This window comes from Aspergillus novofumigatus (genome assembly GCF_002847465.1).
Source record: "Aspergillus novofumigatus IBT 16806 chromosome Unknown P174scaffold_2, whole genome shotgun sequence".
Lineage (NCBI taxonomy): Eukaryota > Fungi > Ascomycota > Eurotiomycetes > Eurotiales > Aspergillaceae > Aspergillus > Aspergillus novofumigatus.
In genome coordinates, this window is record NW_020194275.1 from 2011994 (window position 1) to 2037208 (window position 25215).

The following is a 25215-nucleotide window of genomic DNA, read 5'->3' on the forward strand; positions in this document are numbered from 1 at the left end:
GGCAAGAAAGCTTCGGAATACAGAACTATTGATTGGACTACTATCTACTGCATATGCTTTTGTCCAGCGATCACAGGGCCCGTCATTGAACCAAGGGATAGATAGATCGAAGCTTTGTCCTGCGACTCCTGTCGTGGATCGGACGCGAAAGGGATTCATGATCCATCATCATTTATTTGATCCGACAGCCAAGGCTAAAATAATTTAGTCTATACGGTGATAATATGGAATAGTCTGGCGTATTGTCTACATCGAGTGAACAGATAATAGAGTGGTTGGGCCGAAGGGATGTGGTGTTGGAGCTGTCATATGTGCCTAACACAGTAGTGGGCCTCTAGAATGCAGGGAGAAATTTGCCCTTTCGCCAATTTCGATGTGCGAGCGGAATAGTCAAACTCTGTCAATAATGAGAGTAATTTCAGAGAGTTAGATATTAACAATGGTTGGAAGGAAAGAAGAGAACCAGGTCGGCTAGAAAGTATGAGAATCTAGACCAAGGCATTAGTGATCACTGCAACCAGTGCTTCAGTTCCAGGTACATCCATGAATCGTGTATTCAACTAGATGTACGTAGTCGATGACGACGGATTCCATGTGATAAAGGATGGGATTTCTGTGGTAGAAAGGAGGGACAGAAAAGAATGTTTTTGTTCTGGCAGACAAACACATTGTCAATAATTTAAGGCAGAAATGGATAGACTATTCCGGAGTACAGCATAGACAGCAACAGTGGTACTTACAAATACTCCATCCGGCGTCGCCGATCGCTAAGCCTTACCAATATACTTAAGTTAACTTCCTACTAGTCTAGATAACAACTAGGTTAGTCCCATGATGACGCCCAGGTGAAGTCGATGATGATGATGACATCCATCACTTCCATTTCCACTTTCACTGTCACTTCCCATCTTCTTCCCATCGTCTGCTACTTTCTGTATTTTCTCCAGGTCCAGCCTTGGCGCCACTTTGGGTTCCAACTATGCTTTTCCGATCCAGCCGCGCCTTGGTCGTCCCTGGTTTTTCTATCTTAGGTACTTATATGGACTATCAAGTTTAAATATTGACGCCTATTATTATGTACGACCATGGACCATGATGATTGAGACGAATAACACTTATAATGATATATGACCATACTACCTTCTCATTCCTCTACTTGATTCCTTGAAGATCTTCATTATTGGCTTGATATAGGTAGGACCACCAAGTGCCTACAGGAACCTCCCTTGTCTCCTTGGCCTGCATACCTTGCTCGTCCTTCAAGGTATTATTGAACCTCATCCCCATCTTCCGTCCATCCCCGTCGGATTGTTTCTGGTCCCTTCTTTATTTATTATTTATTATTTCTTCCTATTGCTCCTGGGTTATTGGGCAGGTAAGTTTGGGCCTCTTCCCTTGTTCTCCCGTTCCATGGTTATACTCTTCCTCCCCATCCTACCTTCATTTGCGACGACATCGCCACTCTCTTCCGGCCGTTGAACACGGATAGCGCGGAGTGACCCAGTGACTGATATTTCTCCTTCTCTCATGTAGCTCAACGCATTCATATACATAATACATTTCAGCGCCCTTGATTTCACCATTAGTCCAATTTGTCTCTTACCTTGGTCTTCAACCTTAGCTGCATTCCAAAGCTTGTCTGGCAAGCATACCTCGGCTGCGGCAATAAACGACACTATACCTAATTCCTCCGCATTTTCACATTCCATTGTCATTTGCGGGCAATTTCCGTCGCGCATGTTTACTGCTCCCGTCGCGATTCGACGGTTTGGGGTTTCTGATCTGAAAAATATAGAGTCGGCGCCCTCTCCGGTCGAGGGACGTAGTCCTGTCCTTGCGAGGGCTGTGGATTCGGCTTATCGAGCTCCCAAATAGTCGTCGCAATGGCTCCCTCAATTTGGGAAAAGGCCAAGGTGGGCGGCAAGAAGGGATTCGACAAGGCATGGAATACGGTCGATAAGCTAGGGGCGCCGGTGAATCGGTTGTCGAATCGCGTTGGAGCGGAAGCCTTCTGGCCCATGACTCTCGACAAAGAAAGCGACAAAGCAGCTCGCATCCTGCGCAGCTTCTGCAAAGATGGTTTCTATACCAAAGAAGATGTGGAGCAAAACGGTACGGACAGCAATGGGAAGATCAATCGTCCCAAGGGTAAGCAGCGAGTGATGAAGAAGATTCCCGCGTCAGTGATCCAGCGCGCAGTGGGCCTCGCCATCTTCACGACAATGCGAACGGGATTATGGCTGAGTGGCTCGGGTGGAAGCGGTGTGCTTTTGGCTCGCGTTCCCGAAACAGGCGAATGGAGTCCGCCCTCAGGTATCATGCTGCACACCGCTGGTATCGGTTTCCTGGCCGGGGTGGACATTTATGATTGCGTGGTCGTTATCAACACCTTCGAGGCACTTGAAGCATTCAAGAAAGTGCGGTGTACTTTGGGAGGAGAGGTCAGCGCGGCGGCTGGTCCCTATGGGGTTGGAGGTGTCCTGGAGTCGGAGGTACACAAGCGACAGGCACCCATCTGGACATATATGAAGAGCCGGGGTCTGTACGCTGGCGTCCAGGTGGACGGAACGATCATCATTGAACGCACAGACGAAAATGAGCGATTCTATGGCGAAAGGATATCCGTCACCGACATTTTGGCCGGCAAGGTGAAGCGGCCACCAAGGTCCATCAAGACCCTCATCCAGACAATCAAGGCTGCACAAGGTGACAGCGATGTAGAGGAGAACTGGATTCCTCCCCCGGGACAGACGCCGGGCGATGTCGAAGTTCAGCCAGCGATTCCGTTCGGAGTCCCTGATCCCGATGACCCGGATCCATTCGGGGTAAAGGCTCTGGAGGCCGAAGGCCTGTTCATCCGAGAAGCCGGGACCCGATCGCGACCGTCACAAGATGTCTTTGAATTCAAACCCAGTCCTCATAGTCCCATCTATTCCACCTTCCGACGGAGTTTGGACAGCTCCCCACGCAGCAGCTGGAGAGCGAGCGTTCAAAGCCATGCCAGTGTGGATCGTGGGACGCAGACCGACGAGGCCCCCTTTACTGCTCCTACGTCGATCAGCCGCGCCTCGTCAAGGAGCACCCGTGCAGATCGTATCGAGCGCAGTCCGTGGGACGCAGAGGACGGCTGGGATACCGTGATACCAGAGCGGCCGGCCCATCTCACCCGGCATCGAGAGTACGACAGTGATCACGACTCTGTGGACGATGAGTATGAGGTCCACGAGGTCAGTAGTGCTACCGTCTCCAAGCGTGAGAGCACCACCCCGTCTTCCCCTGTGTCCATTGAGGACACAACCGCTCCTCCAGAGCTGAAACGTCATTCGCCCACATTCACCCGCGCCCGGCTGGTCACCATTCCAAAGCGCTTGCCTCCTGCTCTACCACCCCGAAATCCTCATCGGGACCCAGTTCCGATGTCGCAATCGACACCTACTTCTCCCACTTCCTCCACTTCCTCCTCTCCGAACGGCAGACGATCCGTGGCGTCCCACCCTGATAACTCAACTGTAAATGGCTTTACCCAACTTCCTCTCCATCCTAACAATTATTCCTCATCGAGTCTCCTGTCGAAAGAGACTCCTCAGCCGCACAACCAGGCGTCCGCTGAGAAAGACGAATTCCACTCTGTCGCAAGCGCTCAAGCATCGGACGATGAAGCCGAGCCTAAGACTGCGACCGTCAATGGCTTTCACAAGGAAGGCTCTAATGAAGAAGTCATCTCTCACTTGACTCAGAGTGACCACGCAGCTTTGGAAGCAACAGAACCAGTCAGCAAGACCGAAGCGCAGGAGCCTGCTCTCAAGCCCGAATCAAACGATGCCACCACTTTGGAAGAGACAAAGTCTGTTTCCGGAAGTGGAAGCCACAGAGCTTCGGAGCCCACTCAAACCGCGTAAGACATTTGTCGGGATCTTCTGTCAATATCATTGTCCTACTCTTTTGGTACTCATTGTATATAGACCCTTCTCCTATCTCTGTCATTTCTCCATGATTATTTTTGGGTGGGCGCATGTGTGATTGATTTTGTCTGCTACCGACAATTGATCACTTGTTTTGTCGGGTCTTCTGGGTGTGTCTTCTTCTTCTTCTTGATTATTTTGCCTTCTTAGCGTCCTGGCATTTGGGAGGGTGGGCGTCATGGTGATTTGGCTGTCAAGTAGAGCATTTCTCTACCAGAACAGAAAGCTTTTGAAGCTTGAGAATTTGACTTTTGTCTTACTTATATCTAGAGTAGTCCCTAGAACACTTCAGTGTCAAAATTCTCACCTGGTTAGATTCGAATCTCTCATGCAAGTGACAGAAGCTGAGACTGACTCAAAAACCGATGTTGAAGACTTTACCCCTGAATCTCTTAATGCGAGATCTGAAACTGAAGTGTGAATGAACCATGAGACAATTGTTGGTGCCGCCTTGCTGAGCTCAAGATAAGCATTGTACCAGCAAAACAACAGACACCAGACAACAATATTCATTATTCACAGTGATACTGATGCCTCACTGTCACTGACAACCAGTGGATCCGCTTTGATCGTTCCCCAGACCAAATCCACTAAGAGCGCTAGACCCCTTTTCTGCCTGAAATGATGTCGCTTGGAGCAGGCAGCAGCCCGCATTGGCGCCTGGATCCTCAGGCCACTGGTTACTTGACACGGGGTTGGAGTGTGATAAATAGACCACAACACACCACGAAGAGAAGGTCCGAACTGCCTTCTCAATTCATCATCTTCATCTTTATAATTGTTCGTGACAGTGATAAGCGATTGCGTGGTCCGGAACCATTTCATACCTTTGCGAATCATCCCGCAAAACTTAACTATATCCGTGTTTGCGTCCATTGCTTCCACACAGAGTACGTCTCACACTATCTTCTCGATGGCACCACGAACATTCAAAAAGGCTGTCATCGCCGTAAGCGGTACATTCTCTGGCTACAAGCAAGGTACGCCGTGCCACGCACTGTCTGACCGACTACAACGACGACGATGCTAACTAGCTCGGACTCGCCAACAGCCGACCTGAAGGCTATCGTCGAGGGACAAGGCGCTACATTTAGCACTACGGTCTCAGAGAGCTGTACGCATCTCGTCACGACGCAGAAGGAGGTCGAGAAGGGCACGGTGAAGTGTAAGTTTGCAGTTTGCCCCGCTGGCTGTAATAAGCGGTGCATGCTGATGAGTGCAGACAAGCAAGCATGTAATGTTCCTGGGTGTGATGTCGTCTCTTTGGAATGGTTGCTGGACTCGCAGAAGGCGGGGAAACCACTTGCTTCCAAGACGTATCTTTTGACATCTGGAGCTATGTCTGGGTGGCAGGGACAGAATGTGGATGGTGCTGCTACTGCTCCTGCTCCTGCTACTTCTACTGGCGCTACCACTGCTACTGCTCCCAAGATAAACAAGAGGAAGCTTGCTGATGCGAATAATGATACGGCGGATAGCGCAGCGGAAGCGAATGGCGCTAGCAACGGCGATGAGGCGAATAAGAAACAGAAGGCTGCGCAGAAGGCTAGCACCAAGTCTTTAAACGTCCCTATTGATGAGGGGTGCACGATGCCTGGTATGTACTTGCTAGAAGAATGGTGGTAAGGGGTTGTGGCTAATCGGCATAGGGGCGGTCTTTATTGAAGACTCCGGGCTGATCTGGGATGCAACGCTGAACCAGACGAATTCCGCGCATAACAACAACAAATTCTACCGGATTCAGCTGCTGGTTGATACCTCCGGGACAACCTACAACACGTGGACGCGATGGGGTCGTGTCGGGGAGTTTGGATCGTCTGCCCTGCTGGGTGATGGGACTCTGCAGAGAGCCAAGTTCGAGTTTGAGAAGAAGTTCAAAGACAAGACGGGTCTAAAATGGGAGGACCGGCTGAGCACGCCTAAGTCAAACAAGTACACCTTTATCGAGCGTAACTACGAAGAGTCGGACGACGAAGACGACAACGCGGACAACAACGCGGGCAAAATGGATGTCGACAAAAAGGAAGAGGTCGAGAGTACCCTGCCTCAGGCGGTGCAGAAGCTTTTGACCTTTATCTTTAACCAGCAACACTTCCTATCCACGATGGCGTCCATGTCGTACGATGCGCAAAAGCTGCCGTTGGGCAAGCTGAGCAAGCGGACCCTGACGACTGGATTTCAGATTCTAAAAGATCTGTCCGAACTCGTGGCCGATCCCTCCCTTGCGAGCTCGAGATACAACACTTCGTTCCACTTTGCCGCTCTGGACCTCAGCAATCGTTACTTTACCACTATTCCGCACGTATTTGGTCGCAATACGCCTCCTGTCCTGACTAAAGACCATCAGATCAAGACCGAGGTTGATCTGCTGGAAGCACTGACCGACATGGGTGTTGCCAACGGAATCATGAAGAACTCTCGGGATGCCGAGATGGTGAACCAGCTGGATCGCCAGTACCAGGGTCTGGGAATGCAGGAGATGACTCCACGTAAGTCTGCCATATGCTCTTCATGACAAAAGCTGACTCGTGCAGTGAACCGTTCCTCGGCCGAATTCCGTGAACTCGAAGCATACCTGAATAATTCTCGCGGCTCGACGCACCATCTTCGCTACAGCGTGAGTACTTCCCCCGAAACCAAATTTCAGGATACTCAACGACAAACAGGTCATCAACATCTTCCGCATTGAGCGCAAGGGGGAAGAAGATCGGTTCAAAGCTTCTTGTTATTCGAATCTAACGAACAGCAACCGCCGTCTACTGTGGCACGGATCCCGCAGTACCAATTACGGTGGTATCCTAAGCCAGGGTCTTCGCATTGCACCACCCGAGGCCCCCATGTCCGGATACATGTTTGGCAAGGGCGTCTACTTCGCCGACATGTCAAGCAAATCCGCGAACTACTGCGTCCCCTACAATAGTGCTAACATGGGTCTGTTGCTCCTCTGCGAAGTCCAGGTTGGAAACCCCATGTTCGAGCAGTTTCAAGCCAACTTCAACGCAGGAACGGATGCCAAAGCCCAGGGCAAGATCGCGACGCTCGGGAAAGGGCGGACTATCCCGGCGGGTTGGAAGGATGCAGGCTGTCTTCATCCAGCACTGTCAGGGGTGCAGATGCCGGATGTGTCCAAGTCCACGATGTGTGGCAATGGCAGTCTGCAGTATAATGAGTACATTGTGTACGATGTTGCGCAGATTCGGCAGAGGTATCTTTTCCACGTCCATATGAGCTGATGGACTTTCTATTTCCGGGTTGTGATTTCTTCTTTTTTGGGTCGTGGCTCGGAGTTGGGATGGCTGAGGCGTTTGTGGTCGCATAGCGATGGGCAGGATTGCTTTCCGCTTTTTAAGACTTAGTTCTAGATTACACTGGGCAAAATGAGCTGAATGAATGCTTGTTATTATATACTTGCAGAAACCTGTCATGGTGTAGATATTCTCTTATCGCGTCTCGGGATAAGTACCTTGGTGGGTTTATATGTTGAGTCGGCGGGGATATATACAATAACAGGCAGATAACCACATCCTGAACAAGACTCTTCGTCTATTTACGTCCTCTATTCTGCAACATGGCGGACGTTGAACAACTCCAATTCGATTAACAATGAAATACCAGAGCTGATTGGAATATTGACTGCTGAATGCAGCTGATCGTGATCGGCGACATTTACCCTCGGTAGTGTTAGTACGTAGTGGTTTTTGGGGCATTGTTATCGCAGCTCCACAGTTTGTTGTTCCCCATCTTCCATCCACCAATCATCAGTCAGGATCAGCATGGCTGCTGCTTGTGACTCCTTCAGATCCTCATTCAATATAAGGCGCTCCTTGGCCTTCCTTAAATCTTGTCCTTATTCTATATGTCTATTCAGATGAGTTGAGAGCCGTATCATGCTATCCCTTGTATCCCTTCTATCTGGGACCGCTGGTCTTGCGTTGACCGCATCAGCGCAATACTTCCCTCCCACGCCAGAGGATCTCAAGGTCGTGCATTCGAAGTACCAGGAGGGCGTGAAGATTTCGTACAAAGAGGTACGACGCTTTACCTAGCCTATGGAAGGTGCTAACTGATCCAGCCTGGTATTTGCGAAACCACCCCTGGCGTCAAATCGTACTCCGGCTATGTACATCTGCCGCCCGGCACGCTGAACGACGTTGATGTCGACCAGCAATACCCCATCAACACTTTCTTCTGGTTCTTCGAGTCGCGCAATGATCCCATCCATGCACCACTGGCCATCTGGATGAACGGCGGGCCCGGCAGCTCGTCCATGATCGGACTACTGCAGGAAAATGGGCCGTGTCTTGTGAACGCCGACTCCAATTCAACGGAGATCAACCCCTGGTCGTGGAACAACTACGTCAACATGCTGTACATTGACCAGCCGAACCAGGTCGGGTTCAGCTATGATGTCCTCACGAACGGGACCTATAATCAGCTCACCAGTGCGTGGAATGTATCCGCTTTCCCGGACGGTAAAGTGCCGGAGCAGAACAATACATTCTATGTGGGCACGTTCCCCAGTATGAACCGGACGGCTACGGCGAATACGACGGAGAATGCGGCGCGGTCGCTTTGGCACTTTGCGCAGACATGGTTTTCTGAATTCCCCGAGTACAAGCCGCACGATGACCGGGTGAGTATCTGGACTGAGTCTTATGGCGGGCGGTACGGGCCGTCGTTCACGGCGTTCTTTCAGGAACAAAATGAGAAGATTGAGCGGGGGATGTTACCAGATGAGTACCATTATATTCACCTGGACACGCTGGGAATTATCAATGGGTGCGTGGATTTGTTGACGCAAGCTCCGTTTTACCCGGAAATGGCGTACAACAATACCTACGGCATCGAGACGATCAACAAGACCGTCTACGAAAGGGCAATGGATGCGTGGAGAAAGCCTGGCGGCTGCAAGGATTTGATAGTCGAGTGCCGTCAGCTAGCGGCCGAGGGAGATCCCACCATGTCCGGGCGCAATGAGACGGTCAACAAGGCCTGTCAAAAGGCGAACGACTACTGCAGCAACCAGGTGGAGGGTCCCTACGTACTCTTCTCCAAGCGTGGCTACTACGATATCGCGCACTTTGACCCAGATCCATTCCCGCCACCCTACTTCCAAGGCTTCCTGAACCAGAACTGGGTGCAAGCCGCGCTGGGGGTGCCCGTCAACTTCTCCATCTCCGTGGACAGTACATACAACGCGTTCGGGTCGACGGGCGATTACCCGCGCTCCGACGTGCACGGGTACCTCGAGGATTTGGCGTACGTCCTCGACTCGGGTATCAAAGTGGCGCTCGTCTACGGGGACCGGGACTACGCATGTCCTTGGAACGGCGGCGAGGAGGTCAGTCTCCGCGTCAACTATTCTGATTCACAGTCGTTCCAGGCAGCAGGCTACGCCCCGGTTCAGACCAACTCGTCGTACGTTGGGGGCCGTGTGCGGCAGTACGGCAACTTTTCTTTCACGCGTGTCTTCGAAGCGGGCCATGAGGTGCCGGCGTATCAACCGCAGACAGCATATGAGATCTTCCACCGGGCTTTGTTTAGCCGTGACATTGCGACGGGGAAGGTGTCACTGCTGAAGAATGCCACATACGCTAGCGAGGGCCCATCCTCGACATGGGAGTTCAAGAATGAGGTACCTGAGAGTCCGGAGCCGACATGCTATATCCAGTCATTGCGGAGTAGTTGTACCAAAGAGCAGATCCAGAGCGTGGTCAACGGGACTGCTCTGATTAAGGATTGGGTAGTTGTGGAGAAAGAAGTGGATATTACAAGCCATGTTGATAGGACATACTTTGTATAGATACCGGGTATACTCGTGGATATATGGTGCTTTTATCTACCCCGCAAGAGGCAATTCCGCCACAATCCGGTTCCTTGTACTGCAACAAGAGCTTGACAGTTGATATATTTAGATACATGGCTGAACAAGACAATAGTCTATTTGCTACAAAGATTGGCGTTTCCCTGAAACGAACCTGATATCATACGTCAACCAATCGAAGCCTCTCGAAGCTTCCATGCCTCAGGCGGGGAACTGGGCCATCAACGTCACACGTCACTCCCTCCGCGATTCAAGATAACCAGCCAGCAGCCCAACCACGTTCTCTTCCTCTTCCTCTCGACGGTTCTCTCAAACAAAACGTATTAGGGTGGCTTTGTATTGTGCATATATCCATCTTGGAATCGAACTGTTCGTTGTCGTTCTGCCGACAACCGTGCAACGCAACAACTACAAGCCTCATCTTATCGCAACAGGAATCTTCTACGTCATTCGAGATTCCCCTTCAGCCTACACCAATCTTCTCCTCCACAACGCTATACCACACTATCGCATGACGGGTGCAATTGTGGCCTGATTATTTCCCCAGTCTAATCGTTTATATTATCATTCTTTTCTTGTTTACCTTCGTCAATTACCCCATAACGCACAGCACATTGAGCATAGCTATACACAATGGTCGCAGAAACGAAATTATACGACGCTCTAAATATCAAACCCGATGCCTCACAAGACGACATCAAAAAGGCATACCGGAAAGCCGCTTTGAAATATCACCCGGACAAGAACAAAGATGATCCCAAGGCGTCGGAGAGATTCAAGGGTAAGTTGCTCCCAATCACAAGACTTTGTCAGAGGGTGAGCCGTGCTAACAAAAGCAGAGGTCTCTCAAGCCTACGAAGTCCTCTCCGATCCCGAGAAACGTAAAGTGTACGACCAATACGGCCTCGAGTTTCTGTTGCGCGGCGGCCCGGCCCCAGGGCCCGGCGGTGCCCCGGTGCAGGCGGGTTCGAAGGCTTCGAGGGCGGCATGCCTGGCGGGTTCTCCTTCGGTGGGATGCCCGGCGGCGGAGGAACCCGCACGTTCCATTTCTCGACTGGTCCAGGCGGCGGCGGCGGGTTCCGCTTCAGCTCGGCGGATGATATCTTCCGGAACTTTGCGAAGGCGAGCGGGGGCGGTATGGGCGGTGGATTGGAAGATGATGACCTGTTCAATATCCTCAGCGGCGGGCTAGGTGGTGGTGGTCGTGGGTTCAGGACGAGTCGCGGCGCTGGTGCTGGTGCTGGTGGTGGCGGTGCGGGAGGTGGAGGATTCCAGCAGCCGAACCGGGCTCCAACGCCTGAGCCGACGGTCGTGGAGAAGGAGTTGCCGTTGACGTTGGATGAGCTTTTCAAGGGAACGACGAAGAAGGTGACGGTGAAGAGCAAGACGTTTGATGCGAGCGGGAAGCGGACCGTCCAGGACGTGACGCTGGAGGCCAATATCAAGCCTGGTCTGCGGACGGGCTCGAAGATCAAGTACCGTGGTGTCGGAGACCAGGAAGAGGGCGGACGCCAGGATGTCCATCTCATTGTTACAGAGGTAAGTTCTTGCAAATTACAACACTCAAAAAGACCAAGTCCGGATGGGATAATGCTAACGGACCGAATAGAAACCGAACCCCAACTTCAAACGCCAGGGCGACAACCTCATCACAACCGTCGATCTCTCTCTCAAGGAAGCCCTGACAGGCTGGGAACGTATCGTGCGCACCATCGACGGCAAATCCATCCGTGTCTCCAAGCCCGGGCCCACACCACCTGGCTACGAAGAAAAGTTCCCGGGCCTGGGCATGACGATGTCAAAGAAACCGAGCGAGCGGGGCGATCTCGTCGTCCGCGTGAACGTCAAGTTCCCGACCAGTCTGACGACCGCGCAGAAGGATATCCTCAAGGATGTACTGCCATGATTTTAGATTTGTTTCCATGATTAGCATTAACGGCGTTTGGGAGTAGATGGGAACGGCTGGCCTTGTTTACGATGATATGAATTTTCGATTGCTACTCTGTCGAAGAGCTGAACAAAAAACTTTTCCATATTCATAATTCAATACAAATTTCTCTAAATGTTGGAAGCTGGTTCTGTCCCCTTTAACACATGCGTATGGCAAACACCGGTGGTGAGTAACATATCCACCATTTTCGAAGGAAGCTTGCCTCACCAGATGGTATCCAATCAGCAGCAGGAGGAGTACCTTCGGGTTTGTACTCCATGGACTGACTAGGAATGGAGCATACTCGTATATACATTCCTCAGCGTCAGAATCCAAAAGTCCATCTTCAACTTGAGATTCGATATACGATAATCCACGCTTTTAACTATCTATGCACTTAGCGCAGCATGTAGTGATCCGTTATGCAGGCTCTGAGATGGCATGCATGCTAGGGGAAGGGGAGGGCCATGTAAAAGGTTGAATTTAACCAAGCTTCCACCCTCGTCCCAGTTATGCGGCATACTGTTGATCATACCAGCAGTCACCATGTCCACATGAGTTGATCCTCATGAAGGAAGGAGAGAATGGAGCTCGGAGATCTAAATCTAGCCAAGAGGGAGAGAAGCGGAAGGAGAGGAGTGTTTGCCATAGCAAATAGCCCTGTCGGATCGACAACAGGCTGGCTGCTAAGCGCAGAGCCACCAAAACCACATGAGTCATCCAGTTCGGCTTGTAAAAGGTACTGTAGAATAATACAATGGAGTATGATGATATTGATTGATTCGTTACTGCATGCAAAAGTATGTAGACTGTAGACTATCGTACAGAGCGTAGGTGACTTCGTACTAAGCGAGAATCGAGATCACCGCCATACTGGGTTGAACTTGTGACGATAGGAAAACCTCGCTGTTGGGGACTACGTAGCTTGGGGGTAACTGCCTTTTAGACGGCCACACGGTATTAGGCTGCTGTTTGGGGTACAGCTACAGATGACGAGAGCGCATACTTGGAATGTCCGTATCTGGCCATGAGGGAGTAGTATCTCCAACATTGTAATACTCTCTTCGGTTGGAAGCTCTGCAGCCAAGGTGCGCTGCAGTAGTCCCGCGGCCGTCTTCATGTTTAACATCAACACCGATATCCATCAGTCATCTCGCCATATCCGGGGGCCCCGAGCGCATAGCCTTCGTGAGAGGGGTTTCACCGTTGGCGTTTGGTAGGGTTGGGGCCAATCTGGGGTGTCTGATTGTGTAAAAGGAACTCCATGAATTCAACGTCATGTGGATTTCCCACCCACAGTGCCATGAGATATGTAGTATCTCTATACTACGTCGGAGGAAACGTATTTGCGCGGCAAGTGTGACTAGTCCTTTGAGTTCCTGCTTTTGACGTTTGCCTCGCTGGTAACATGTATATTCGTTGCCTGGCTTGCCAAATGGCTGGCCGCTGTCGGGAGAGCTTGTCGAGGACACATGCCTGAGTGATACTGTATTCCATTATCCGTGTAAAGGTACTGCGGTAAGCCGAAGTGTCGTCCAACGACATGTTTAAGGAAGTAGACCGACACCTGAGTTGTGGCTGCGGTAGTCGTATGGGCGAAAACATATCAGGAGAAGTAGTCTGCTCCCACGAGGATGTACTGCGCCCCCATCTTAGACACAGGTTTGATTGGGCCAATGTAATCCATAGCGAACAACTGCATCAGCTCACGGGATACTACGGCCCGCGGGATTTCTCGTGGGGGTTTGAGACCGACGATTTGGCATTGGTGACAACTCTCGCAGTACTTAACCAAGGTCTTGTACCGCTGCGGCCAATAGTATTTCCCAATTGCCCTTCCCAGCGAAATCCTGGGAGCGAAATGGCCGTGTATGTCATGTAGCTCATATAGAATCGCCGGCAGTTCGGTCTGTAGGACGCATCGTGCCCAACGGCCGCTTGCCTCGCGGTAAGCGAGATGGTACTCGCCTTCGACGTTCACTAGATTGAACCGTTTATCAATGTCTCCAGCGAGGAGCTTCCCAACAATCCGCCGGTACCAATCGTCTTGTAGGTATGGGCGGTATGATTCCTCTTCTGTGACTTCCTTGGGCTGCAAACCGGTCTGAGCGGTCACGAATGTCAGCATGGTAAAGTCCTCCTCTTCAGATGTCGTGGCCTTCCAGTGCGGAATCCTGGAAAGGCCGTCGGCGACGACCTGAAGCCTGCCTGGGACATGGACGTACTCAGCATCGTACTCCTGCAATCTATAGTGCCATCTGGCTAGACGTCCAGTCGCGTCAGACTGGCTCCCAAGGACGGACTTCACTGCCATATGGTCCGTGTACACAATGACAGGATGTCGTAAGCCAAGAACAAGCCACCTGGTCTCCTCGAGGCACCGCAAGACTGCCAACACCGTGGTCTCGCCCTCGGGCTAAAGCCAAAAGGCCAGTTCTGGTGCTTGTCTGCTTGAGTGATATTGCCTTCCGTAATCGGTTTAAACACTTGGACATCAGCCAAGTCGGTATTCGCAGGTCGTGTTGGTGTATACGTAAAGACATTGAGCTCTTCGCAGTTTCAATGAGCTTTTCTGCCTCGTACGAAACCGATGGAAAGACTATATTGCTCTTCAGGTTCGATTAATTCAACTTCTTGCGGGTCCTGACATTCACGAAGTGATCCTCAGTGCTGCGAATTGGATCTGTGTTATCTGACTGCCCGAGGAAAAGGCTTGCTGCTCCAGCTTGTCCACTGGGGGTACTTTTCCTTTCTTGGCCAGTTTGTCTAGCTCTTCTCTCTTGGACGGGATATTGAATCAGGGATTGTCCAGGTCTTTTGGCCATCTGCCCTTTTCTTGCTCCTGTTGCCTTGCTTCCTGTTCTTCTTATGTTGACGCCTCGCTCTGGAGAGAATTTTGAAGTGCAGAAGTGATAAGAGAGAATCAAAGAAACCGAGCAACAGGTCACGAACAGCAGTGCAGTACAAGGAATGGACGACGAGAAGACGATGAACGGGCTAAGGAATCTCCAGTCATCCGTGTCACCTCCCACGACCACGGCAATTTGATCAGTCGTAAGACCTCTGTAGAAGGTAGATACAAATTACCTTGACTTTTCAGTGATCTTCACCGGAAATTGAAATCGTTCCCTTGCAGCAAATTGTAGACTAGATACAAATGCAGCGGAGGACATCGCTATCTCTCACTCCAGCCGGATTCAATAACCACAGGGAAGGGTTATTTAGTAAAACACTGGTTAAGCTCTTTATGGGGATGCAGTTTAAGTAGCGCCAAAGGTGTTAAACGCAGGCGGACGTGACATAGAGTTCTTCTTGTTTCCCTCGAGCTTCTTCGCTCGGAGAAAGTGGCTGATAAACGTCGACCATTGGAGCCAGTTGATCTCGTAAGGGATCAGGTGAGCTTCTTTTGCTCTCGTTCTTTTGCTGTTAGTGCACGAAAAGGCTGGGGAACCAGGTGTCCAGATTTACCTCGGAATAGAGGGCCCAGGCCCTGTACACCGAACCTCTGTTAGTATTCGAGTTCATTGACTAAGAGCCAGTTTGAGCAACGCGAGTTGCGAGTCGAGATGAGCCCGAGATGGCTGTTATAGTTGGCTCTGGCGAGGAACAGATGAAGGGCCACCACTTGCTAGAGTATGACTGCATGCAGTGCGATGATCTCGCAACTATTGAGTGTCCTTTCTTCGCTCATGGTGAGCCGGATCACATACCTCTCCAAAGATTTAGACGGGAACCCGTATGGCTTAGCGAGGTGATCCGATCATCCGCTTTCATATTGTTGACGAGCCGAGAGATCAGAACCTGGCTCTTAAAGGACACATTTATTGGGATGAAGTTCTCGTCTGGATCGCAGAGGTGGTGCGGCACGTCCGCGACGAGCACGAGCACGGCGAGCGGAGCGTGTAGTAACCTTGATTCTATTTGCAGAGTCACTGATCGTCCAATTTCCGGCCATCAACAGCGCTTTGCGGCATTAGGTCCGATTGGATAAATTCTGATGGATTGAACTTTTGTTCTTCATCTTCAGTTGCTATCTTTCTTGTCTCCCTTCGGTGGGTTTGGAAAGCCCTAGCTTCCGAAAGTCGCACGTAAAGACGCAAGATGTCCATAGACATATGAGTTCGTCCATAATCGTGATGTATGGACATCCCGCCAATTCGGCAATTATTTCAGTTTGCGACGGCATTGGATATATGTCTGTAATTACAGCAGCGTTGATGTCACGAAAATCAATAACAGCTCTGCTCTTTGTCTTGCCGGTTCCAATCGTGCGATCACCCACGATAGGCCCTCTTTGCCGGTATCAAGTTCCTGGTATAGGTCGATAAGTCCTTGCCCATGATCAGGTGCGGACTTCCCATTACCATCCATTTGACCTCGGCCAGGGCTCGCACTACAGCTCGGCAACTTCTTTCCCGGTTCGAAGACCTCGTTTCGGCCTTCAATCTGCGTGAAAGGAACATGGTGATTCGTTCTTGCGCGCGGAGCATTGGACACGCTACTGTCCCCGGAGAAGTGTGGATGGCCGGGTACTAGATGCTACTTGATTGTGCCAAACGGGGTCTGACAGCCGGAACATCAGCGGAGCTCTCATCAGAAGCCTTGCTCGTTCGTGGGTCGAATAGAAGCCGAAGCGAGAGCGATGATCATCCATGTATCGTGCTACTTGTCCTGACCGGTTCTCATCTTTGGAAGGGGTTTGATTACCAATGAACTATTGTAGAGGGATGCGACATGCTTTCGACTCTGCGGATCAGCCGAGAAATTGATTGCAAGGTGTCGCGCGAACAGTAGGAGTTTCCTGTCTTTGCTGTTCAAAAACAGGCGCCAGACCTTTGGGAAGATGAGCGAGCCGGTCCATTCGTCGCTATGGGAATAGATTAATCGACATCCATCAATATTCCCTTGGCAACTTCTCTCGCTGACAGCTTTGAACATATCCTGGGAATGGACTCGGCATGGAGAGCTGACCAACGTAATCAAATCCAACCCAGACACAAGGAGGACCAGCTGGCGAAGCTTCTTCATATTCCAAACAAACTTGTTTGGAGTTAGGTGGGTAGGAGTAAAATAAAGACGTTGCGCGAGCCTGTCGTTGCTTGCGTCAGGCTGGGCCGCCGGGCGATCCAGCTCCATGCCGTTCTCATTCCAGGTACCACTTGCCTGCACTTCATTCTGCTCTTCAACCGCGGTGTTCGGCGGAGTGATTGTAAGTTCGTCCGGGACTGGCACTCGATGCCTGTGTTGAGAGATGTACTTGAGAAAGCTTCGCACGAATGGGCTAGGCTTCTGTTTCCGCTCCGATCGATCCATGGCTTTGTAGTTGCCAATGATATAGAGTACATATTTCGATCCAAGTTGACTTTTGATGAATAGGCTACGTTTATGGGTTAATTCTCGACCTCTGTCTTGAATCCCCTATGCAATGACAATCTGGCGGCAGCGACAAATGCCAAATTGACCCTTGATAAGGACTGCAAGTGCCCATAATGCCATCTTGAGCTTCTCTGCGGTTCAAGGAGTCGGACTCGCTAGGGCTCATCAAAGATGCGGAAGGTCCCATTGATCTTTTCCTTCAATTCTTGCCGGCTGAATTCCGCCGGGTAGAGCAGAGACTGTGTGGCAGCAACTGGAAAGGTGAACCATAAATGGACGCATAGATGGTCAACATGACGAATAACCACCGTGACATTTGTTGTGTTGTTCGAAACAGACTGACCCCTTCGGAGTCTTGCGTTGTGAAGAGCGATGAAAGCGCAGCAAAGCAAGGCCACTGTGGTGGCCGAAGCCTGCTCGCAAGAATAAAGGCAGTCCGCGAGTGCAGGATGTTAAAGAAGTTATCGATTGCTGAGTATCTGTCTTAGGATATTCTGGACACAGGCAGCCTCTTGCTCGAGCGAATAGCACTCTTTGCGCAGATTGCAGCCCCTGATTTTGTCTGTCGCTCGATAATATTGGAAGAAGCGCACCCTTCTTCCGATTGCGAGGATCTCATAGGCGGGGCGCTGTGAGGCGCGGCTGTTTCCATGTTGCGTCCTTGGTCTGCCCATCCAACCAAACTACATGCTGCCCTTCGCCGTCTGCCCTTGCATTGCGTAATGAGAAAGGAACGGGGTGTTCCTCCAGCTACCTACAGGGTATTGAAGTCTGAAAAGCCCTGGTTCCTCCAGGCCGAGCATGCATTGCCAGTGGTCGGGTAGTTTCCAGATTTTCTTTGGCGGACTTGAGGTCGGTCAAGAGAATTTTTTTTTTTTCTCTCGACTTCCAGTTGTGTTGATCGTAGCACAAGGTTGATTGTATGGTCATGCATGGTGGCCCATATATGTGCCCATCGCCTCCGAGTTACTCGGTCCCGAGTAAACAAGTGAACGAAGTAGCGTCGAATCGACGGCGTCCTGGAGACCAACAAAATAGACTCGCGCGCGTGATGTACCCGTTCACTGGGTCAAACACCCAGTTCAAAATAGAGTTCCAGACTCCATTCCCCCGGCTCGCATTGAGTGATTAGGAAGGACCGGCGAGCCCCTCCGGCTACCTTCATGGGGTGAAAGTCGGAGAATCCCATCTCTCCCCCGTATTGCGGGTGCATGGACTGGGGTGAGTGATGAACCCATTAACAACTGGGTCAGAAACCCAGTTCAGTAGGGAGTTCCAGACTCCGTTGACCTTTTCTTTGCCTTTTCCAAAGTCTCCTCGTTCATCTCAAGGAGGGCATCTGGGTCTTCAGCGAGATCAGTCTCTACTTGCAGCACTCGCTTGACCTTGGCTTCTTTGGCAGCTTTGATGGCAGCGTCTTCCTGTCGATAATCGGGACAGGACTTGGTCTATAGCATTTACTGCTTCTTCCAAATGATCCTCAGGGATGACATTAGGGTCTTCATCGAGGTCCATCTCGGCTTGCAACACTTGCTTGACCGTGGCTCCGTTGGCGGATATGATGGAAGCCTCTTCCAGTGGGCCATCAGAAAGGGGTTCGTCGAGAGAATTTACCTCTTCGAATTGTGCAATATAGAGTTCCAGACTCCGATGACATCTCCTTCACGCAGTGTGTGGTGTGCCCCGCCGGCATGCTGATGTACGTCTGTGGCTGATCTGCCATGTTGTCGAACTGCGTCGTGCGATTCGCCTTGCCCCGAGTCGAAGCAGGCGTGGGGCTTTGTTTTCGCCTTCTTCCCTCCTTGTATTTGCTTCCAGGTAAATCTAGCAACTTCCACCCGTGAAGGACGTCGTATGCGTCAAGGACAATGGGATCTGCAGTTAGGTTGGTGCGCGGGAAGAGGGAGCCCTTGGCCTTCATGAGTTGAATCATAAACCACAGCACCGTCAACTCCGGGGTCCGGGTTGCTTTAACACCTAGTCTCGTTTCATTCCTTGAAGCCATATCCAGGAGAGGCAACTTATAACCGTTGGTCGTGTATGTTGAATCCATGAAAAGAACATAGGGGATTTATGCTCAAAATCTCCAGGGATGTTTTATGTGTAATGAACACTGCTGAAATAACATTCTCCTCATCAGCCTGAGAACGAATGCCTGAGCGGGTTGAAAACGTCACGTACCATTTTGTCCCAATAAGGATTTTACCCTCAGGGAGTCGGTTACACGGTGAGAGAGCATTTCGCGCCTGTAGATGCGTTCAAAAAAGGCGCGAAACTTCGTTGCGCGACATCGGAAACAACGCTATCCTGTTAGTTTCACGACGGGATGATTCGCACGGATCAATCGAACAACAAGAAACGTCTCTATTTGATAGCTGAACTCGTTCCGTCCCGGTTGTTCTTTCGCTGTGTTAACTGTGGGCTGGAGATGTGTCTCCGCCAAGCACCATGGCAGCGATCTTAGGGAAAGTTTGCACTTGACAGTTTGCAATCCCATCTCCGGAGTCTTGCTTGGGCTGTTTCATGGTCGTGTATATCCTGGTGATTGTAGTCGAAGTAAAGAAACAGAGGACGGGGTCAATTGGCAGCCGGTACTGACTGCTGAGTCCACTCCCTTGGGGGAGCTGTCGTCGAAATCAGCTTGTTCATGCGCGGCTTCGTTCTTCCCGTCCATGAATTTTGTGGCCGGCCAAAAATGAGTTCGAACTCTAACGTGAGAGGACGGGGCGTAGCGTTGCCAGGGAGGACTTGTATAGTTCCCTGCTCGTGAACAAAGGGCAGGATTGCTGCATGCGTGCTGCTCCCTTCCCCTCAGCGGCGAGGACGACTTAAGAGTCTCCGCGGCTAATGGTTATTCAGAATAATATGCATTCGCCTGCCCTTGGTGTTAGGCTTTGCCTTGCAAGTGAAGAAGCGGTATTAACTCACCTTCCCCGAATATGTTCGGACAGATGCCTTTGAAACACCACATCGTGAAGCTATCTTCCTCGCGACCTAGTAGGTTCCTCGGAGTTAGACTACAGAGATCCACCCATCCTTCGCTTCAGAGTAATAAATCTGGTCGTGACAGTGGACTGTCGTTCGTCCCAGCCTGTTAAGGGTATGGCACTCTCACTTTCCGAGTGCACGAGGGATATGCACAACTGCCCGGTTCGATCGTTTTCTCGCCCCGGTGAAACGTGAGAACGGGACTTGGTGCAAAGTGGCACTTTGACGTGTCTACGGGATACAAAGACACACCAGACCCATACCTCGCGCCCGTGAATAGCGAGTCTTATGTCGTTTTCCACGCACGGCGTGTAGACCGGTAAACTTTTCTAAAACGAAAGCTTTCTCCCTCCAACCGCGACCCCATCGTTTCCCTGGTAGGTACCAGACGGGTTGATTGATTGTCATAACTTCTCAAGACAGATGGTTCACGCGAACCAATCGAACAACAAGGGACGTCTCCGTCTGATAACTGGACTCATGTGCTGGAATATGCTTCTAACTCGGCGATAAAACCCTCAACACCCTCCGAGTCCCGGTGCGCAGGTGCCGTCGCGGCTCAAGTGGCGGCCCGACGGCGAACCTGCAGCGGGACCCGGAGGCACTTCTTCTTGAGCCGCTGGCAACGTTTGCACTTGCGGTAGGCAGCGTCCCGCAAGCAGGCGCACACCTGGCCCTGGCGGAGGGCGTCCTTCAGGCACGTCTGGCAAGGGGCAGAGGGCACGGGCTCGGCGCCGACAGGCGGGGAAGACAGCGGAAGAAGAGTCCCGAGGGGCGGCGCAGGACTGAGCGAGCCGCCGGCACGCAGGAGGCTCGCCCCGGGCGAGCTGGCGGGACGCGGGCTGGCGGCATCAGGCAAACTGGCAGCATCGGGCGAACTGGCGGCAGCGGACGGACTGGTCGCACGCGACATGGTGGCAAATGGGAGGCTGTTAAGAGACCCCAGCGCGGGGCCCTCGTCCTCAGAGGAGGACAGCTCGGACACGGCCACGCGGCGACGGCGCGGAACAGGGGCAATCGGGTCCTCCTCAGAGGAAGACTTACCTGGTTAGCACGGCAGACACAACGGCGACACGCCAGAGATAAGAAAGGAAGACTCACTGAGACAGTGGGAGAAGCTGGCGGGGGCCCGCCGCCGCGGAAACTTCTTCCTGGTAAGTTCAACTGCCTTAGAAATCTGGAGTCTGTTTTGTATGCTAATCAATTACGCCATCTCCCTTCGAAGATTCTCAAGATGATGATTGACTGTGTATACTGCGTATACGGATGATACGCAGGATGTCCCCCAAACATAGCGAAATATACGCTTGACCGCGACAAAATGATCAGGAGCTGGATTCCTTGCAAATCTAGCAAGCTTTGATACGGCGTACGCGATGTCTGGGCGGGTCCCAAGCATAAGCCATGTCAGTGAGCCAGTCATTTCTTGGTACAGTAAGATATCTTCGTTTGACGCAGTTCCGGCGTGTTCAGCTAACACTTCCTTGTCATTATAGGAAGTTGGCGAAGAATGGCAATTTGACATCATACAGATGGTAAGTAACTGGACTAGCACCCGGTCACTGGGTCCTGCTGATTCCTCGTTGGTTGGTTCTGGAATGGGACGAGTTAGACAAGCTGGACAAAGTGATTGACTGCACCAAGTGGACGACTGGACGAGCTGGACGAACTGGACGAACTGGAGGAACTGGACGAACTGGACGAACTGGACGAACTGGACGAACTGGACGAACTGGACGAACTGGACGAACTGGACGAACTGGACAAGTGATTAACTGCTGATCAACTGCACCAAGTGGATTTCAGAGATTGAACGACCTTCAGCATTAGCAGAAGGATTTGAGCCCAAGTTTCGCTGATCATCAAGAAGACTCAGTGCCATAATGCTGTTAAGTGTGAAGATGTGACTGGCAGTCGGGACATGGGTACCGTAGTGGGCGACACAGGCGACAATGTGGATTAGGAACGCAGTCTGCGAACTGCGACCGGTCTCATGCAGTCTATCGTTGGTTGAGCCAGCAGATATTCGTGTTTTAATGACCATCGGGCAGTCAGGTGAGGTCCGTGTCATTTGCACTCAGACCAGATACTCACTGCGGCCTCGCTGGGATGGCGAACTCGACCCCTCTGCTCTTGGTCCATTTGATATGGAAGCTGCCCTTCTGCGCAGTGTATAAGTGCTGATCTGACAGCGTCCCCATCGTTAAACCGGACATGTCTGCAAGCAGTGACGATGCCGTACTGGGTCTGAGACCAGAAGTGCTGAGCAGACTATGGCTCGCACGTATCTCCGCAGTTGGTCTGTAACCTTCTCTCAAGTTGGCGACGAAGTAGACTGCAGCTGGGTGTTGTACTCCCCAGAAGATAATAAGTCGACGCCCGAGTCGGAGTCACTCAGTATGCGTGCCCGCTACCCTCGTACAACAGGCCCCTCTGGGTATTCTCATCATACCCAGGTTGTGGCATCCTAAACTTAGGCAGTATGCACTGCCGTCGATGTTCCTCCCCACCATGCACACAGGGATAGTACACTGACCCATCTACCCACACCACCTGATATGCCGCGACTATTTGAACATCATTTGGGAGTTGTGATCCTGGATGAAGTGATGGCTGTGGGACGCTCCGGGTATGCGTTGAGGGACGGATTCTGCTGGTCATCGCTCATGCGAGCCCAGACAGCGTGTAGACAGGTACGAACATCAAGTCGAATAGGAGGAGCGGGATGACGGGTTCCTGCTGGAAATAGTGGTGGAAGGAACGTGAGGGATTGGCTCGTTGTGGATTCCGGGTATTTATTGTCTGTCTCGCGAAGCCATCAGACGACTAGAAGTTCAAGTGACAGTTAGCGCATGTTGACTGAAATGTTTCATAGAATGACACCGACTAATTGTTCAAGTCTGGGAGAATAGACTGTTGCCTCGTCTGGCCTAAGGAGACCACCTTCATCCCAGTTTGCATGACGTTCGGCGGCCATTGTCTGAGCGAGGACAAATCGTGTCCTTTTCGTGGATATGGAGGTAGAATCACTAACGTCATAAGCGTCAGATAGACTTGTTAGCTCGCAGGCGAATGATATCTCCATTATTCAGGCATTCCTGTCTCCCTTCCGTGGGCCTGGAAAGCCCTAGCTTCCGAAACCGTTGTAAACAGGCAAGATGTCCATAGACATATGAGTTAGCTGCACCAGCTTATCAGCAGTCTCACATGCCCCGTCAGCTGCGAAGAGCATGGGTGTGGTGTAGATGAGATGAATGCCCAGCAGAGGGGCGATGGAACTCACCGTCTATTGATGCGCATTACACAAACACAAACAACACAGCTAAGGCAGCAGCGCTACCTAGTCCGATGCCGAAGAGCATCGGAGCGTCTTTCGCGGTAAACGTCGCAGCGAAGGGTGCATTACAGACGCTGACCGTGTAGTTCGACATTCTGTCTGCTGTAGATCCAAACAGCTGCGATTCCATCAAAGTCAAAGATTTACCCGTCCCTGGGAAGCCCGAATCCCTTCGTCTAGAGCCAGTACCCGAAGGCTAGGGCTCAGGGTAAGGTTCAGGTCTTATTGTAATAATGAGCCCTCCCTGGCTTTGCGCAGAGCAACATGACAGAACTTCGTATGTTGGCAGCGACACACGGGAAGTTCACTGCAGGCGTCGTAATAGTAGCTGCCATAAAGCATCAGACAAAGTCTGTCAATCGGTCGCAGAGGGAAATAGGTTTACTAGATGTGGCCCTTGTTGAGGGACTGCTGAGTCCTTTGAAAGTCTTTCAGCCAGACTACTCTCCATGACCTCTCATCTTGAGATCTCTCTTTGATCATCGCGAGGCGGTCCGCAGGCTTCAAACCAACGCTCAGCGCGAGCATTACGGCCTATGCGCCATTTTGCACAATCTTTATAAAGCGTATAGGGATAGTCTTTGCCTTGTGGCTGCCGGTACTAGCTTGGTTGGAATGTGTTCGAGCCGTTCATAGTACGATGCGCAAGTAAGGGGGAGCAGGAATCAAGGCATAAGCTGAAGTCTGCTTAATCGAATGCTGCAACTGTTGGTTAGGTAGAGATTCAATGGATCAGGCTGGATGACTCACATTTTCTCTTGACTGCAAGAATACTATCGTTATGAATATTGGTGAGAGTTGTCCGTTGGTCAAGCCTTGCATGTCTCCATGGCTTGCTCAAGTGTTTCATTCATCTCGAAGACAAGCGTGCTCTGCAATCAGATCGATCCGCAGTGTGCTTAAGGTGATCGATTGTGAACCAGCGAGAAGGCCGCGGGGTTTAGATCAGTTCTCGATAGTCTCAGATTCGAAGTGCATGCTTGCTGTATATATTTGATTACCCTCTCACGCGCATGGGTTGACCTAGATATCGGCTAAGCGTCATTGCATGCACTCTTGAGAATGGGAATACATACCTGTGTTTTGGGAAAATACTTTGGTATCGTCAGTCAACATCCCGGATATGTTGGTATAAATCCGTGTTGGCAGTTATAGTGGTGGACTGCACTGACTTGACCTGTCGACATCTTAGCCCTAGTCATGCGACAATACAAACGAGTAAATACCTATTGTCTTCGAACAAACCAAAAGGATCATGAACATGAAGAATGTAAATCAGTTGCACGATCAACATAGCACATTCCTTTCCAGAAGGGATATATAGCTCGTGGCCCAGTACTCCATGTCGTGAGAGACCACACATCACCGTAGGTTCCGTTAAGGAACCTGAGGTCGCCCATGTAGCGGGCAAGTTGTCCTGCAGCATTGTAAGTCAGCCGGAGCTCTGCTACAAATCGAGGAAATACATACCTGATTTCGCAACGGAGGGTGCATTCCCAGACGAGTTGCTTCTCGTTAAAGGCCGAGGATGTTTCTCGTGGCCCTCGATCCTGACCTCCATTCTGGGTCGCCCGAACAGATCCTGGCTCTTTTTGTCCTGTTCTCTAGAGCCAGTTTGATTAGATCATGGCTCCAGTGTGTTATGAATGTCTTAGCAATTGTTTGGTTGGATATCCGTTGCAGTCCCCAATTTATCACTTTCCCTGGTTGGCATTACTCAAACGTTAATGCCCTGAGAAGGTAAGCCCTCCGCTTAGGCCCCGAGAGACGCCTACACTGTTTTGAGGGAGGTGGAGAA

General features: G+C 51.2%; 10 protein-coding genes across 10 annotated transcripts; 5 read left to right on the forward strand and 5 right to left on the reverse strand.

Moving 5' to 3' along the window:
• Nucleotides 1-1883: 1883 nt before the first annotated feature.
• Nucleotides 1884-3899, forward strand: P174DRAFT_417960 (lipid-binding SYLF domain-containing protein; the record flags this gene model as incomplete). The annotated part of the gene is made up of 1 exon (XM_024824650.1): nt 1884-3899. The coding sequence occupies one exon, from the start codon at nt 1884-1886 to the stop codon at nt 3897-3899; it is 2016 nt and encodes a 671-aa protein (XP_024685574.1).
• Nucleotides 3900-4689: 790 nt separating this feature from the next.
• On the forward strand, nt 4690-7354 carry P174DRAFT_438777 (putative poly(ADP)-ribose polymerase PARP). The gene is made up of 6 exons (XM_024826623.1): nt 4690-4942; nt 5014-5127; nt 5185-5559; nt 5612-6451; nt 6497-6579; nt 6629-7354. Exons 1-6 carry the CDS (start codon nt 4876-4878, stop codon nt 7193-7195), a joined length of 2046 nt encoding a protein of 681 aa, XP_024685575.1. The 5' UTR covers nt 4690-4875; the 3' UTR covers nt 7196-7354.
• Nucleotides 7355-7849: 495 nt separating this feature from the next.
• cp1 (putative carboxypeptidase S1) lies at nt 7850-9765 on the forward strand (the record flags this gene model as incomplete). The annotated part of the gene is made up of 2 exons (XM_024822053.1): nt 7850-7990; nt 8035-9765. The coding sequence occupies 2 exons, from the start codon at nt 7850-7852 to the stop codon at nt 9763-9765; spliced, it is 1872 nt and encodes a 623-aa protein (XP_024685576.1).
• Nucleotides 9766-10419: 654 nt separating this feature from the next.
• P174DRAFT_363818 (putative DnaJ domain protein Psi) lies at nt 10420-11692 on the forward strand (the record flags this gene model as incomplete). Its single annotated transcript, XM_024821950.1, is given in 4 exon segments — nt 10420-10567; nt 10626-10733; nt 10748-11325; nt 11396-11692. The coding sequence occupies 4 exon segments, from the start codon at nt 10420-10422 to the stop codon at nt 11690-11692; spliced, it is 1131 nt and encodes a 376-aa protein (XP_024685577.1).
• Nucleotides 11693-13580: 1888 nt separating this feature from the next.
• On the reverse strand, nt 13581-14030 carry P174DRAFT_448662 (uncharacterized protein; the record flags this gene model as incomplete). The annotated part of the gene is made up of 2 exons (XM_024828779.1): nt 13581-13820; nt 13942-14030. The coding sequence occupies 2 exons, from the start codon at nt 14028-14030 to the stop codon at nt 13697-13699; spliced, it is 213 nt and encodes a 70-aa protein (XP_024685578.1). The 3' UTR covers nt 13581-13696.
• A 2348-nt stretch (nt 14031-16378) lies between these two features.
• On the reverse strand, nt 16379-17029 carry P174DRAFT_428472 (uncharacterized protein; the record flags this gene model as incomplete). The annotated part of the gene is made up of 1 exon (XM_024825514.1): nt 16379-17029. One exon carries the CDS (start codon nt 17027-17029, stop codon nt 16379-16381), a length of 651 nt encoding a protein of 216 aa, XP_024685579.1.
• A 1317-nt stretch (nt 17030-18346) lies between these two features.
• On the reverse strand, nt 18347-18690 carry P174DRAFT_476347 (uncharacterized protein). The gene is given in 2 exon segments (XM_024830667.1): nt 18347-18534; nt 18554-18690. The coding sequence occupies 2 exon segments, from the start codon at nt 18605-18607 to the stop codon at nt 18355-18357; spliced, it is 234 nt and encodes a 77-aa protein (XP_024685580.1). The 5' UTR covers nt 18608-18690; the 3' UTR covers nt 18347-18354.
• Nucleotides 18691-20639: 1949 nt separating this feature from the next.
• Nucleotides 20640-21373, reverse strand: P174DRAFT_417967 (uncharacterized protein; the record flags this gene model as incomplete). The annotated part of the gene is made up of 3 exons (XM_024824651.1): nt 20640-21119; nt 21182-21231; nt 21289-21373. The coding sequence occupies 3 exons, from the start codon at nt 21371-21373 to the stop codon at nt 20640-20642; spliced, it is 615 nt and encodes a 204-aa protein (XP_024685581.1).
• A 111-nt stretch (nt 21374-21484) lies between these two features.
• Nucleotides 21485-21851, forward strand: P174DRAFT_417968 (uncharacterized protein; the record flags this gene model as incomplete). The annotated part of the gene is made up of 3 exons (XM_024824652.1): nt 21485-21514; nt 21577-21662; nt 21725-21851. 3 exons carry the CDS (start codon nt 21485-21487, stop codon nt 21849-21851), a joined length of 243 nt encoding a protein of 80 aa, XP_024685582.1.
• An 893-nt stretch (nt 21852-22744) lies between these two features.
• P174DRAFT_417969 (uncharacterized protein) lies at nt 22745-23511 on the reverse strand (the record flags this gene model as incomplete). The annotated part of the gene is made up of 3 exons (XM_024824653.1): nt 22745-22906; nt 22968-23109; nt 23390-23511. The coding sequence occupies 3 exons, from the start codon at nt 23509-23511 to the stop codon at nt 22745-22747; spliced, it is 426 nt and encodes a 141-aa protein (XP_024685583.1).
• Between the last annotated feature and the right edge of the window lie 1704 nt (nt 23512-25215).